Here is a 16,042-nt window from a genome sequence, read left to right on the forward strand (position 1 = left end):
TGTTTTATGGCCATATGTATGTATGTATGTATGTATGTATGTAACGATTTACTTTTATTTATTTGTTAAGGAAAAAATTCAAAAAAATGTATATACAATTGTGTGTTCATGTATGATTTTATCTTGTATGAATTATTTTTCTAATAGTGTAGTGATCAAAATTGTTGGTTTGCCATATTCAGAATAATTAAGAAACATGTAAAAGGCATGTTTCAAGTTTACTTAACAATAAAGTCATGTTCAACCATATGTAGAATTATAATTTTAAATTACATTTTGAGATTTTCAATATAACAGAAATTTTACATGATATAATGAACAAATGACAACTATTCAGAGTACTATTATTGTATGGATGCATTTTCTAATCTGTTCTTTTACTTTTTACTCTCCAATAAAATAAAATAAATTAAAACTACTTTGATAAGAAATATTAATTGATTGTTTATATCAGCTTGAATCTTGTGTGTATCTTTTTTCAATGCTTTTCATAAATTTCTCAAATCCAAAACTTTGACATTGTTACAGTTAATAATTACCTAATCACGAAATAAAAAAATGGAATTTGAATAAAAACAAAAATATTACTATCATTTAATTCTTTTGCTTTCAATAAAAAAATATATATAAGATATTTTAAATCAAAGCAAGGATTATTCTCATTCATGTTATTTATTTATTTATTTTTAAACCTTGAAACTAAAAAAAATAAAGAAAAGAAATATAATATGTAAAACATTTTGGTTAAGACCAAGTTATTAAAACTTTAAATATTTTAGACATCTAAATTTTGTCCATGTTTGATGTGAAAAGGAAAAATTAGAATTACCTTATAGTTATAATACTATATTTACATATTTATGTACTTTTTAGATAATCCTTATACAATAAACAAATTGTTTAGTACATTTTTGTATTATTATCAATAATAAATTAAATAGTGAGGAATATTATATCAACCTAGATAGATCTTAAATTGACCCACTTTTGCTCTTTTCTCCTTGTACCAAGTCAGACAACTTCCAAAATCACTCTCATAATTTTGAAATCATAAACTCTTCTAAAGTAATCTCCAGTAGACTAATTACGTAAAGCCCTAGAGAATTACCAAGCTTTAAAACAACTAATGCACAAAGATTGAAATGAGAAGGAAAAGAAGTAATAAAAATTTCTAAACAATTTTTTTTATTTACATGTTTTGTGTGTGTATGTGAGTGATAAATAGAAAAAAATACAAGTAAATTTTACAGCTCATTTCCTGTACCGCGCTCACATAACGGGCACGGGATGGTGATGCTGTAAATTAAAGGGATGCAGAGATCTGCACCGCTCATTCCCTGTACCGTGTTGGCATAACGGGCATGGGAGGGGTGGGTGGAAATGGAGTGGGTGCAGAGCTCATGGACACAGGTCCTTGTCCAGATCCTGACCTTCCGCAAGGAGATTTGCGGACGTGGGAGGAAGGCGGGCTGTGGCGGACCTGGTGGCAATGGCTATGGCCCCCCCTCATCCTCTTCAACCTGCCCGTTCTTCCTTGCGTGCTCCTCCCCCGTTCTCTCGATTCAGCCGCCGTGCTCTCCTTCACGCAGACGCTGTGTGTGCTGCTGCTGCGGCGCCCCACCGACTGTTCGTTTTTTCATCTCTTATAGTTGGCATTGCTGTCGGAGCGAGAGGAGCCGCTTCCGGGGGTAGTCACCATGTCTCACTTTGGCAGAGCTGGCCCGCCCGATATTAGAGACACGTACTCGTTGCTCGTGCTCAACATCACATTTCGTATGTGGTCTCTTCTTTTCGCGTGTGTTGCATTCCGTTGGATCTCGTGGTTTTCTCTCTGTTGCTTGCGGGGTTGTCGAGTTGAAGTGGCGGGTTTAGGTTTGTGTGCTCTTCAGTAGTCGGAGGTGAGTTTCGTATGTCGTTATCACGCTAGGTTTTTGCCATGCTCTCTCGCAAAAATCCGTATAACGAGCTTTGTGCTCGCTGTGTGTTGCTCGTTCGAGTCTCGTGCACGAGCTGCTTCTGCAGCGTTGGTTATATTATCATCAACTTTGATGGTGCGTGTATATGTGTGTGTATATATATATATATATGTCTTTACTTTCGTCATGGTTCAAGTTAGGTACGAAGCACAATTCTCATGCAAGCCGTGTAGGTTTTAGGCCATTGCTTACGTTTATTTTCAGTGTCACTCATTGGTGAGGCTTTTGTATCATATTCCAGCTTATTTTTTAGGTTCAGAACTAGAGCGATTGGCTCCTCGGTAGTGTTTTTCTACGGTAAATCCCTGTAATAGTATCTATCGTTGCGTTATTTTTTTGAATCTTGAATGCTTTCGAGAAATTTCAAGTGTTTTAAGGTGCTGTTGGATTACGTATTCTGCGAATTTCTCAATTACTGTTGCCCTGAATTCTTGTCAAGCAATTTTCTACACTATAGATTGAATAGCCATAGCCGAGTTCTGAGGTTGTCGTTTTCAATCAATTTCTGTTTCCAATTTCCAACTGGACTCAATATAGATTATATTGTTAATCACTAGGCTTACCCAGCTCTGATGCGAAGTTACTCATGTTTAATTTGTTCGAATCTGTCTTCAACCTCGTGTCCTTTCTCGTGCTTATTTCTCAGTTTGCTTCTTTTTCAATTCATAAAGTATGAGGTTACATTACAATTTGGTTTTTAACATGCTCATGTAAGTTGTAGAACAGAATCTTGATTATGGTGGACATGTTACTCTGTTATATGTCAGGAACTAGCGCTGATGATCTCTATCCATTATTTGACCGCTATGGCAAGGTGGTGGACATTTTTATTCCCAGAGATCGTCGGTAAGGACTTTACGTAACCATTCAGAGGACTTCTGTAGGTTGTAAAGTATTGGGTGCTTTAGCTTGGCAACGTTTGGAGTCAATTTGGTCTGCCTATCTGTATCTCTGGCTTTAGTATTTAGTCGTGTAAAGGCAACTGACATGTTTCTTTTTGTAGTACTGGAGAATCTCGTGGTTTTGCGTTTGTGCGGTACAAATATTCGGACGAGGCACAAAAAGCGATTGAGCGTTTGGATGGTTATCCTTCTGTTTCACTTCTCATGAACTAGTTCTTGGTTTTGAATCTTTCCTACAACGTAAGGATATTGTGGTAATTTCCTTGGGAGCTATTGCTAGCACGTTCCCGCATTGGAACAGTTAATGCACCTCCGAAGCAGGTTTCCAATTCCCTGTACGTTGGATTTATTTTGACACAGGCCGGGCCGTCGATGGAAGAAACATTGTGGTGCAGAGTGCCAAGTACGGTCGAAATGATGAGCCAATGTGAGTCTCCAGTGGTCGTGTTCCGAAAATGAAACCCTAGTTGGCGAGTTGCTCTTTGAACATAGAAGATTCCATTGAATTATGTCGTATTTTTGCGTGACTTCTTGTCATGTAGTTCATGTTACTCAATGAACGGCTTTTATTAAAGGTATGCGTGATCATTTGGAGGTGTTGTTGATGTGGTGGGGTTCCAGTCATCGAGGAAGGATCACAGACACCACTGTGAAGAAGGGTAACAGATCCAGAAGTCATAGCCCAAGACGCTCAAGGTATGCAACCAATGTTTGTTTTACAATGACTTTCCAGCCAATGGTACTCATTCATATTTGCACATGTTCGACTGTACTTATCCGGTCACTCTATACCCATTTACGTACTGTTGTGTTTTGGGTTCATTAATCTATCATGTTTGTTGTACTTTCTAGTGATTTTTTCTCTCAGATCACATGCCGTGATCATTGTATCTTTTAAAGAGTTAATCGTCTAATTTTTTTTGTTTCATTTTGCTTTGTCGAAGTTTCCCTATGGTGGGCTCATTTCCGATTAAACATACTCGTCTCTCGATGTTTTCGCAGTCGAGATCGGAGATACAGACAGGATGATCGGCATATGAAGGACACACACCATCATAGTCACAGCCGAGATCGTAATGAAAGGGAGAGTTATAGAGGTGGCGATCGTGATGATAGGTACCGGGGCGAAGAGCGGGATAGAGAAAGGGGTCGTGACAGTAGGCGTCGCAGCGCTTCTCGTAGCATTAGTCGCAGTCGTAGCCACAGTCGAGGTCGCGCGGATAGGGACGTAAAGCGATCGTCTCGCAGCGAATCTGATAAACCGAACGATTCACCTGGTGCTAGTGACAGGTATGAATGAAGTGCGAAACTCTACGTTTTAAATTGTCTTAATTGAACAGGTTTTGTCTTTGAGCATCAATTCCGATCAGGGTAAACTGATGTGAGTCATTCTACTACAGCCCAAGCAGAGGACGTGGTTCAGGAAGGATACAGCGTAGGAGTCCTGAAAGGAACAGGTCTGTTAGTCGCAGTCCCAGCCGAAGCTTGAGTCGCAGCCCTCAAAAGCGGTCAGAAATCGAAGAGCCTATGAAGGAAGCGGATGCAAGGACTCAGAATATGTCTTCCATGGATCCTTCCAGGTGAATTTTCTCTCCAGTTCATTGCCGAGCCGATATATTCTTAGCTTTTTTACGCCATCTCAGTGCAGAGTTGTTCAATTCTGGCTATCTTTCTTCAAACGATTACATCAAAAGACGTAACGCGGTTGCTGGTCAGGCTCTGATTCTGTTATTATCGGTAATCCTGTGTTACGGAAGCTAGGCTGCTTTCGTAAAACGTATATAAGAATCTCAGAGTCATTATTATATTGTGTCATAATCAGGGGTAGTGAATCTCCTGATCACAAAGCTTCTCCTCCTCGCCAAGTGTCGGCTTCACCAGGAGTTCGAAGTCGCTCACCATCACCAATTCAGGGTAGCATGTCTCCGGAGCAGCGTCGCCCCAGTCGTTCACCTGATGTTCCTCGCAGTGTTTCGCCAGTTCAGTCTGATGGAGCTTGATGACAAGGTACTCCGTCCATGGACTAATTTTCTTTTTCCCCGTGTGCTGCAGTGTTGTTCCTTGTCGGTTCTCTTACATACATACATAGAGAATGTTTGTGGTGAGGGATTTATACTATGCACGGTAGAATAGAGTTGCAGAGGCTTTTCCACCGTAAGAGATGTAGATTATGGCCCTTAGGCATACATATGTGTGTCCTAGATCACGTAGGATGAGCAATTTAGTAAGTAACTGGAACTCTTGCTTAATCAGATCGTTGAGCGCTGCTGCATTGGTTTCGGATTACCTGAGTTTAATTTAAAGGTGTGCATTGAACATGCTCGTGTTTAGCACTGAACCCTATTTTTTTCAGTCCGGTATTAAGGTTTTGAAGTCTTCTTGTACTTCTGTGGAAATTCATCTTGGGGAAATTCGAAGTATATGACACTTGTATTGACGTTTGCTCGTGTGTTGAACTGCAGTTACAGTGGTATACAGAGGTCAAGCACTTGGGAAGTGATGGAGTGATTAGAGTTGGCTATGCATGACAAGCAGCTGACTGAGGAGTGCAGACTGTGAGAGGGAGTAGCAACTTTAAGTTTCGCCGTTGTGGATTTGTTTGGCTGGTTAGTTTGTCGACCTGGTTCATATGCTTTTCTCAGTATGCACTAGTGAACATAGTAAAAGAGTGTTTTGGATAGGAATCTGGCATTGTTGGACATAAATTAGACAAACTTACATTTCCAGCATCAAATTATGGCAACATTTTCACTTGTGTTTCAAAGACTTGGAAGTGATGTTAGAGTGAAACTAGCTTCTATTTTTCTATTCTAAAGAAAGTTTAGGCGACTAAATTTATAAGAGACATCAAGGTCAGGAATATCGGCAGATTCCGTGATACAATGTCTGACGCGGTAAGGTTTGATTTGTTCACATTCTCTCGATACTGTGGTAGTGCGAGTGGGGTCGTGGGATTACGCCATATTTCTGGTGTGGCACCTGAGCTGTGTTGGCTGGTGGCTGCTGATCTTGGGACTGCTGCGCTGCCTGCTGCTGGTTTTTTGGGAGTTACTTGGGGCGGTGAATTTGCAGTAAAGTTGATCTTTGCTCATAATGCTGGTCAGCTTCTTCTATTATTGTGCCAATTCGCTGGAAGTTCCCGTCCTATTTTTCCCTCCTAGGTGGGACGCAGCCGCAGGAGTAAAGTGGGGCATCATTAAGCGGTTCTGTGCAGCCTTACCGATTCGTTTCAGTAAGTATAGTACGTGAATGTATCTGACCGATTGTCGTGGGAATCATATCTTACTGGAACAATGGAGGGATGGAGCAGTTTTTTGGAGGTATGCACTTTGTTTTAGTTGTTTGCTTTGCTTAACCCTTTTGCGTAAAGAATATCTACCCAAGGCTGTTGCACAGTTTGGTTCTGGATTGCTTTAGTGTTAATCTAGGAACTTCCTAGAGACAACTTTTTTGGTATAATCGCTATATAGAGGCTTTTAGAATGCTGTTTGTTACAGGTTTATCTTTGTAAACGGCCGGCTATGGCGTTTCGACCTGTAAGAGTAGGGAATGGGCGAGGATCTCTGGATATTATACTTGAAGAAACGGGAAGGTATTCATTTGCAGTCATGGGCAGTGCCAAGAGTACCGTTTTGATTCATGTGTGGAGTGACCACATCAGATCCTATGGTAAGAGCTTTGCGCAGTCTAAAATCTGACGATTTTACCTTATCTTGGAAGGCGAGTTGCTGCCGTCCGGTGCGCATCCGAGTGAGTTATTAGTCTACGTTGGTATGATTTAGCAATGTATTTAGGCTTCCTAATGAGAAATTTGTAAATTACATGGTTACACATTTGCTTATAGATTAAATTTAAATAGATGTTATTTTCTTATGCGTTATAAATATTTATGCTGTTAAGTATACCTCTACCTCCAACTCTGTCAATATAATTGGATGTCGTGTGATATTTGTGTAGCGAACTTTTTGAAGGAGGTTTTAGTGTTAAGTGTTAGCATGGTTAATGACAATGACTGATCATGTTTCAATCGAAGGACAATCAGTCATTCCATTTTTTATGTGTTGATGTTCATGCTCCAATAAGTCAGGTGAGGTTGAATCTCAATGCCAAACTGCAACCCACTGCAATGTCTATCTATAAAAATTCTCCTGGGCCCTATTCTATCTTTCATTATCGAATGGCTTCACTGACAAAACATCAAAATCAACCTATTAAGTGTGTTCATGTAGTGTTAATCTATGCTACTCGTCTAGATTAACTAACCTCATAACTTCATAGTGCACTAGTGCCTATGTAAAGCTGGAGTTGCACGAGCAGCATAAGCAGGACTACATGATTCGGCCTTTACCACAAAGAAACCTAAGCCATGTAAGAAGGGGGAAATTGATGCTAAGGATATGAAGTCAAGGTGAGTGTATTCAGATTTTGTCAGCAGTAACAACTGCGTGCATGAGTATTTTGGTGCATTCTCAACTCAAGCTTGCAGTGAACGTGCAAGTTGTAAGCATGTGTTCTTGTGCTCAATCCCTGATCCTTGAATTTCACTTCGACGCCATTTCAAAAAAGGAAGGATGCACTGGAAACTTCGGAGTCCTCTCCAACCGTGCCATGAATCTAGTGTGCACTTGTAGCCACTAGAATGGTCGGAAAGAATGAACCAAATGGTCAAATCACTTTTCAAGCATTTCTAGTTTTCTGCCATTTCTAGACCTTTCCATGTAAATTACTTTACAATCATGGAATTGTTTATTCTCTTAATCACCCTCATTAATTCTTTTTGTGTCATTATGTTTTGTATCCTAGTGATGCTTTTTGTATTGTGAATTATAATTTGGGCTAATATTAAGAAGTTTTATTCTATTTCAAGACAATCTTTATTATTATTTGTAAACTTTATAACATAGTATTTGAATTTGAATCTCCTATAATTTAAAAAAAAAAAAACTAAAATGATTCTTTTTGGTTAATTTTTGTATTTCATATTTATAGTCTCTTATGAAAACAATATAATACTTTAGAAATATGGTTATAACTTATTTTTGACTTTTAGTTAATATTTTTCTTTCCACTTTTAACCATTTAAAGAAATGTTTTTCTTAACAAATATATCCATCTATCTATCCATAGCCAAATTTATACATATTAAAAAATCTTTATACTTGTTTTTTTATTTTTTTTTTTTATTTTTTTTATTTTTTTTATATTGGTAAAAGTCCTTGAGCTTATTGATTGTTACTATTGAGAGCATTAAATGTAGCCGTTGCTCTCCATGCTATTTACTATAGTCTATAATATTTACTGTAGCTACAATGTTTGGAATGTAGTGGAGAGACATTGTTTAATTTCTCTCCTTCTCTTTGTATAAAGGAGATAATCCTATCAATAAACTCACTTCTTGTGTGTGTGTTTATATATGTAAATATATTACTTCTAGCTACTTTTGTCTCTCTTTTTCTAAAACATTCACAATACCTTATCAACACAATTGCTTTTATACTCTAGTCTTGGTTCTTAGTTCTTAAAAACTTATGTGCATTTTTCTTTCATTTTTTCTTAATTGTTTTTTTCCCTCCTTGTACTGTTGTTGTTGTCCTCTATTACTATTGTTGCTGTCCTCTGTTGCTGCTGTTGTTATTGTGCTGCTATTGCTATTGTTGTCTTGTGTCACTGTTGTTGCCACCAACTATCATTGATTGCCGCCAAATTGCCGCACCTTGCCACTAAACTGCCGTGCTTTGACGCATCTTTTTGCAATCCACCACAAATCTTTATTTTTGTGAAAAACAAAAAAAAAAAAAAAAAATCTTAATTTTTTTAACATTTTTGATTTCAAGTTTTAACTTTATCATTCTATTTGGCTTTACATTCTAAGATATATTTTACTAAAACTTTTTCTACTTGAATTGATATTTTTTTGTTCACAGATTTATTTATAATGAATGCTTCAACATCCTCAACTATCTCTGCTATGTTTTCAACTATCACCATTGCATCCCAACATTTTCAAACTCTTTTATTTCCACGATTCGCTATTGATGGAAACAATTACCTATTATGGGCAAAAATGGCAAAAGCAAATTTATTTGCATAACAACTATTTGATGAATCTCATTTGAAGAATCTTCTACTATAAGTACTTCAATTCCTATTGCTATCCGTTGGAAAGCACTTCTTCTCCTTTGTCAACATCTTGTACTTGCATTACAACATCAGTATTTAGAAATAGAAGATTCAACCAAGCTCTTGGAAAATCTTAAATCTAAATTTAAACATCAAAAGACTATTTTCCTTCCACGTGTATGTTATGATTGGACACATTTATTTGTCTTGGATTTTCCAAATTTATATGCTTTGAATAGTAAAATGTATTGTATTGTCTCACAACTACAATTATGTGGATAAAGCATCTTTGAAGAAGATATGATTGAGAAAAATCTCTCTACATTTCTTCCCGTATGTGATGTGTTTGCACAACAATATAGGAATATGAAATTTCAAAGTCATCCTGATCTCATGTCCTATCTACTTCTTGTAGAGAAACAAAACGAGCTACTTTTATGTAATACAGAAGCTCATCCAATTGGAACCGTGGTTCCAAAATCTCATGCACTTAATATTCTAAAGTCTAAGAAACAATTACATAAACATGAAAAAAATGCTCATAAACACCAGGTCAATCATGTTCGTGACCATTTCCATCCATATAGAAAGAATAAATATTCTACAACTAATTATACTAGAAAATAAAAATTGGAGATGCGTTCTTGCCATAAATCTCAAATGATTGGACATTTGACACATGCATGTCATACTTCAAAATGCTTTGTTAAAATGTTCCAAGAAAATAAGAAACTTCAAGCTAAGGCTTGTGAAGTTTATACTATAGATGCATCAATGGATTCAATTGGTGTTGATGATTTGGAAACTTATATGAATGAGAAAACCTCTAATTATGAATCAAATGATACGCTCATTGATTCTATAACAACACATACTATCCTATGACATAGATATTTTTAATTGAAAAATCTTCAACTTGGCAAACTAGAAATTTGATGACTATGGCTGGAACAAATGCGTTTCATTTCCAAGAGGGAATAATAATGATAAAATTGCATGCAGGCTCTATCATAAAATGTAAACATGTAATTTTTGCACCCTCAGCACCTTGAAGTTTCATCAGCTATTGAGATGTGTATGCCAATGGTTATCACCTCTCAACTCTAATTCTAGATAAGCAAGAGGTTTTGGTTCTTGAATAGAACCATAAAGTTGTAAAAAAAGTCTTAACTGAGACAAATGATTTATATCGGATTGCAATCCAACTTCCTATTATATTTAATTTTGTATCATCTATAATAGAGAGTTACATTTTTCTTTGGCATGGACTATTAGGACATCTAAGATCTACATTATTTTAGAAGATAATTTCATATATAATTGAACATAATTTACGATATGCAAATGCAAATTCTACAGAATTATGTCATGCATGTGTGCAAGGCAAGATGATTGTTCGGCTTTCAATTTGGAAACTTCCACAAGAATTACCACCAATGCTTAAAAGGTTGCATGGTAATATTTGTGGTCCTATTAATCCAATATTTAGACCATTTTGTTATTTTTTGATCTTTTGCATCAAGCAAACAATCACATGTTTCATTATTAACATCTCAAAATATGATATTTTCTAATATTATATCTATGCTTATTTATTTTTGAGTACATTATCTTGATTATCCTATCAAAATGTTATATATGGATAATGCAAAAGAATTTGCATCAAAGTCCTTTGAAGACTATTGTACTATAATAGGGATTGAATTGACATATTGTATTCCATATGAATATGCTCAAAATGGACTTGCAGAGTCATTTATAAAGCATATGTAATTCATTACCTAGCCACTCCTTCTTCATGCAATTTTACCTGCATCTATGTGGAGTCATGTAGTTTTACATGTTGCAACATTAACATGCCACTGTCTTTCTTCTCTTGAAATTATTACACCATAAGAACTCATTTTAGGTGGTGTTCCAAATGTATCTTACCTACGGATATTTGATTGCCATACTTGGATTCCAATACCAAAACATCAATGGCATACCATTGAAGCACATCGACGAGAAGGCATATATGTTGGTTTTGATTCACTAGATATTATTCGTATAATTGACCCATTAACTGGCACATTATTACATGCATATTTTCATAATTGCCATTTTGAAGAGAACATATTTCCATCTCTTCTAAGAGGAGTATTTAGTCAATAAAAAAATATAATACTTGCATTTGGAGCACTAGAAGCATTTACAATAAATCATGATCCTAAAACATCTTTGGTTGAAAGTAAAGTTACCAAGATTTTGTATTTAAAACGGATTGCAAATGAAACACCACATGACTTCAATGATGTGCCTCAGATTACAAGAATTTCAATTAATGAGGCTCAAAATGAGCGTGCTTGTATTGCAATACCACTAACAAATATACTTCAAGTTAAAACATCAACAATTGAAAGGAGTCATGGACCATATAAGCAACTATGAAAGAAAAAAGCTATAACATAAGGTGATTGTGATATTTCTTTGCATAAGAAGAAAGTCTTTGGTCCAATTGTGGATAGTCTTACTTCTCGCCTTGTGAAATATAAGATGATATTAATATGCAAGCAAGATGCTAAAGATCAAATTATTTCGCTATAAAGCTTGTCTTGTTGCTAAAGGATTTACTCAACGATTTGGCATAAATTATAAATCTATATATTTTCTAGTCATGGATCCAATTACATTCCGATATATTATTGGAATGGCAGTTTATGCTACCCTTGAGATGTATCTCATAGATATAGTAACTACGTATTTGTATGGTTTACTCGATGTAGATATTTACATGAAAGTTCCACCTAGTTTGAAAACAAGAACTCCAAATATACCTACTCCAAGATAATATCATGGTATTAAATTATACAAGGCCTTATATAGTCTAAAAAAATCTAAATACATGTGGTATCAATATCTTCAAGATTATTTAATTATAAATAAGTTTGTAAGTGATCCGCTAATTCTTTGTTTATTTATCAAACGAGATAAAATTAGTTTTGTGATCATCGTTGTATATGTTAATGATCTTAACCTAGTGGATACTAGATCTATATGCATTGTAGCTACTAACCTACTTATATGTGAATTTGAAATTAAAATATAAAAAAAAAAAAAACTTTCTGCATTGGTCTTCAGATTATGTATGTCATAGATGGTAGCATTTTTTTCTACCAACTAACGTATATTAGACAAAACTTATAGAGATTCAATATGATTGATGCTTATCTATTGTCTACACCAATGATTGGATGTGGTCGTGATGGTCATGATTTATACCGTTTGTACAAGGAAGATAAAAAAATATTAGAAGAGCAATATTCATACCTCGCAACAATTGGAGCATTTTTATATTTAGCCACATCTACCAAATCAAATATTACATTTGGAGTTAGTGTTCTTACAAGACATAGTGCATGTCTAACTTTATGACATTGGAATAGCATCAAATATTTACTACATTATTTAAAAGACACTAAAGATTTGAGATTATACTATACATGATCTGTAAATCTAAAATTAGTTAGATATTCTAATATAAGATATAAATCTGATATTGCAACAACTAAATCTCACACAAGCTATATATTCTTAAGATATGGACCTGCAATATCATAGAAATCAGTGAAACAAAATATAATTACAACTTCATCCAACCATGCAAAAATTATTGCCTTATATGAAGTACCTCGAGAATGTATTTGGTTGCAATGAATTGATAAATTCATTCAAACAACATATTGATTTTCAAATGATGATTCTCCAACTATCTTGTATAAAGATAATAGCACTTGTGTTGTACAATTACAAATTGGTTTCATTAAAGGGGACAGGACAAAGCATATTGATCCAAAGTATTTTAATTATATCCATGACTTGATTACTGATCAAGTACTTAAGATCAAGAAAATTGAATTTGCAAATAACATTGCTGATCTCTTCACCAAAGCTCTCCCTTTGTGCAACCATTGCCAACTTACTTATAATATTGGCATGTGGAGACTTGCTTTTCCAGAGCAAGAAAGTTAATGAATTCTTGAGATAATATTGTACTCTTTTTCTTTCATCTATGGTTTTATTGTTAATTATAATAAGGTTTTTCTAGATAAGGTTTTAATAAGACAATAGTTATTGATATTACGAGATTACAAAAAAGTATAGATCACAATTCTATACATATAAATATTATGACGAGTGAAGAAGAGTATTAAGAGCATTAAATATAGCCAGCACTCTCCATGCTATTTACTATAGTCTATAGCATTTACTGTAGCTACATTGTTTGGAATGTAGTGGAGAGACATTATTTATCTTCTTCCCTTCTCTTTATATAGAGGAGATAATCCTATCAATAAACTCACTTCTTGTGTGTATGTATGTGTGTGTGTGTGTGTGTGTTTACACATATGTGCATATTACTTCTAGCTACTATTGTCTCTCATTCTCTAAAACATTCACAATAATTATCAATTTTTAAAATTAGAATATCAATTTTTAAAATTAGAATAGTAATTTTTTTGATTAGAGTTTATTTAATCAATTTTTCTTGTTTATATTAATTTTACTTTCTATCTATTGATCTTTCTTTCAATAAGTCTATTAAATCAAATAATTCATTCAAAAAAAAATTACATTGTAAAATCTGAATATTGTAATCTATCTTCATTCAATAATTGCTGAACTAATTTATTTAAAAAAATAATATTTTTTAAAAAAAATTCTCATGAATGGACACAAATAATAGGCTTCATCTTATTGCTCTTTATTAAAGAAAATTCTCAATAGCTAATATTAACTATGAGATTGTAAGTTCCACCTGTTCATGTTAATTATTATCATTTTTTTTTAATGATGTTTAGATAAGAAAATCTTAAGATTTGAAATTTAATTTGATTATTCAAGTATTCATTGGAAATTTAAAATTCTTATGAGTTACAATAATATCTTTAATAAAAAAATTATAAAAATAAAATTTTAATAAATTTTGGAGTCTATTATCTTAATTGTTTTCTTATAATTTTAATAATTTATGTCTAGTTACTAAGATCAATGTCTAAATTGGTCTTCTATCCATAAATAATATATATTTTTTAAATTATAAATATTTATTAATAGATACAAGAAATTAAAAAAAAAACAGATTGTTTGCTTAATTATTTTTTAAAATAATATTTTTAGTAGATTTAAATTTATTTTACTACTATAAAAAATTAATAAAGTTTAATAAATTAGAAAAAAAATAATGTTAGTATTTTAGAATTAGTAGGATATTATTAGAATTTATTTAGAATTTATTCAAAATATTTTAGAAAATTTTAGAACATATTTTAAAGATCTTGATAAAAATGATTTTACAACATTAGAAGGCCATTATAATTCAAGAACCACAAGATTCTTGAGTTAATTGAGGATTTTTTCAAGTACCAATTATAAATTAAAAATTAAAAAAATACATATATATATATATATATATATATATATATATATATATATACACACATATTATTAATAGATAATAAGATGATCAATAATAAGAATAATAATTATAAGAAGAGAGATGCATATGTTCCATATATGTTGTTGCATCTTGGATGTAAGTAGAAGGATAAGAATTAGGCCTTGTGGCTCTTTTAAGACATCCTACACACCATTTATGAATCTTTGTGAGGTTCAAACCTTTGACCACTTAATTAAGCTATCTTTGAAATAAAATTTAATTATCTAATTTTTTCTATTTTTAAATTATTATAATTTATTCATAGTAATTGGGATTTAGATTGGGATAAATTATACTTTTGTAAAGATATATGACAAAGAATTTCTTTGTATCATAGTTTTATTCTTAAAATGACAATATTTTCTATAAGGTGTTATTAATCAAATTATAGTTTATATTAATAAAAATAATCTTCAATATTTTGCATCAACTTGTATTTTAATATGTTACTAAGCTTATTTTTATTAGAGCATAATATTGCTACAATTTGTATTTGATATTACATATCATGTGAAAAAATAAAAACATTGATCAATTGTCTTATTAGGGTGTTCGTATTTTGTACCAAAAGAAGGAGATACTGCATCTAATCAATAATAGAGTATTTTTTAAAAAAACACAATAACTACATCTTTTAGCCATTTAGTCAACAATTGTATTTGATACTACTTTTCTCTATAAAATTTGTTCAAATATACTTATAAACCTTCTTATTTTTAATATTAAAAATAATTGCCAATATTTTTTTTAGAAAATTTAAATATAAGGATATAAATTCCTAAATCTATAATATAAGCAATTAATCTCCAAATCTATAATGCATAGTTTTTAAGATTATTATCAAGCTAGAATTGAATTAGATTGGTATGAAGGTAAAATCCATCTTTCAATATAAATTACAAGGTAGATTTAATTAAGATTTAATTTAAATTAATTATGAGATTTAATTAGCACAATAAAAAAAAAGATAAATAAATAAAAATAAGTAAAAAAATAATAAAAGAATTCATATGGTCTAAAATTAAGTATGATATATTTATTAGATTTTTACTTAATAAATGGTAAAAATAAAAATAGATAGTTAATTTTTTTATGGTTTTGATGTTTAAAAAATTAGAATCACTATATAAAATTGAAGATGGAAAGTAAAAAATAGGCAAGGTAAGCAATGAGGATTTACTTCAAAGAAAATTCAATTATGTGATTAAGAGTTTGAAACTCATTGAAGCTCATAAATATTGTATAGAATGTCCTAAAGGAGCCCCAAGTCCTTAATTTTATCCTCCTAATTAATTCCAAAGTGCCACAATCCATTTTGAACATATATACTCACTTTCTTAACATTAACCTCTTAACCTATTTTTTTTTTAATAAAAGAATGTTTTGAAATTTTTTGACTTTACCATGGTGATTATATATATCCAAATAATCCCAAAACCTAATTTGGATTTCAAATCTTATTCTAGTTCTTCATAATGGTCTTCAAAGTGATTCATTGTTTTTGTGAATTTTTTAAGATATATTCTAAAAGTTATTAATACATTCTAAATAAAATCTTTATAATT

The 16,042-nt window shown here is 32.8% G+C and overlaps 1 protein-coding gene and 2 long non-coding RNA genes across 6 annotated transcripts; 2 read left to right on the forward strand and 1 right to left on the reverse strand.

The window, feature by feature from the left end:
- The first annotated feature begins 1,533 nt into the window (after nt 1-1,533).
- Nucleotides 1,534-6,780, forward strand: LOC112288848 (uncharacterized). Of its 4 annotated transcripts, none has more exons than XR_016505594.1 (11): nt 1,534-1,773; nt 2,744-2,822; nt 2,980-3,059; nt 3,239-3,305; nt 3,500-3,574; nt 3,881-4,168; nt 4,279-4,458; nt 4,701-4,885; nt 5,132-5,182; nt 5,341-5,484; nt 5,814-6,780. XR_016505594.1 is itself a non-coding variant. In XM_024533498.3 (9 exons), the coding sequence occupies exons 1-8, from the start codon at nt 1,698-1,700 to the stop codon at nt 4,876-4,878; spliced, it is 1,023 nt and encodes a 340-aa protein (XP_024389266.1). In that variant the 5' UTR covers nt 1,534-1,697; the 3' UTR covers nt 4,879-4,885; nt 5,341-6,780. The 4 variants fall into 4 exon arrangements, 1 of the variants encoding a protein (XP_024389266.1); XR_016505593.1 differs by lacking the exon at nt 5,132-5,182 and having other exon boundaries at nt 5,814-6,198; nt 6,376-6,780; XR_016505592.1 differs by lacking the exon at nt 5,132-5,182.
- On the reverse strand, nt 1,877-2,681 carry LOC141045929 (uncharacterized). The gene is made up of 3 exons (XR_012218524.1): nt 2,540-2,681; nt 2,169-2,281; nt 1,877-2,016 (listed from the first exon to the last, which is right to left on the reverse strand). It is a non-coding gene; the product is annotated as an uncharacterized LOC141045929 (long non-coding RNA).
- LOC149988163 (uncharacterized) lies at nt 5,761-6,780 on the forward strand. The gene has a single exon (XR_016505595.1). It is a non-coding gene; the product is annotated as an uncharacterized LOC149988163 (long non-coding RNA).
- Nucleotides 6,781-16,042: the final 9,262 nt, after the last annotated feature.

Source organism: Physcomitrium patens, chromosome 11 (genome assembly GCF_059467195.1).
Source record: "Physcomitrium patens ecotype Gransden chromosome 11, ASM5946719v1, whole genome shotgun sequence".
Classification (NCBI taxonomy): domain Eukaryota; kingdom Viridiplantae; phylum Streptophyta; class Bryopsida; order Funariales; family Funariaceae; genus Physcomitrium; species Physcomitrium patens.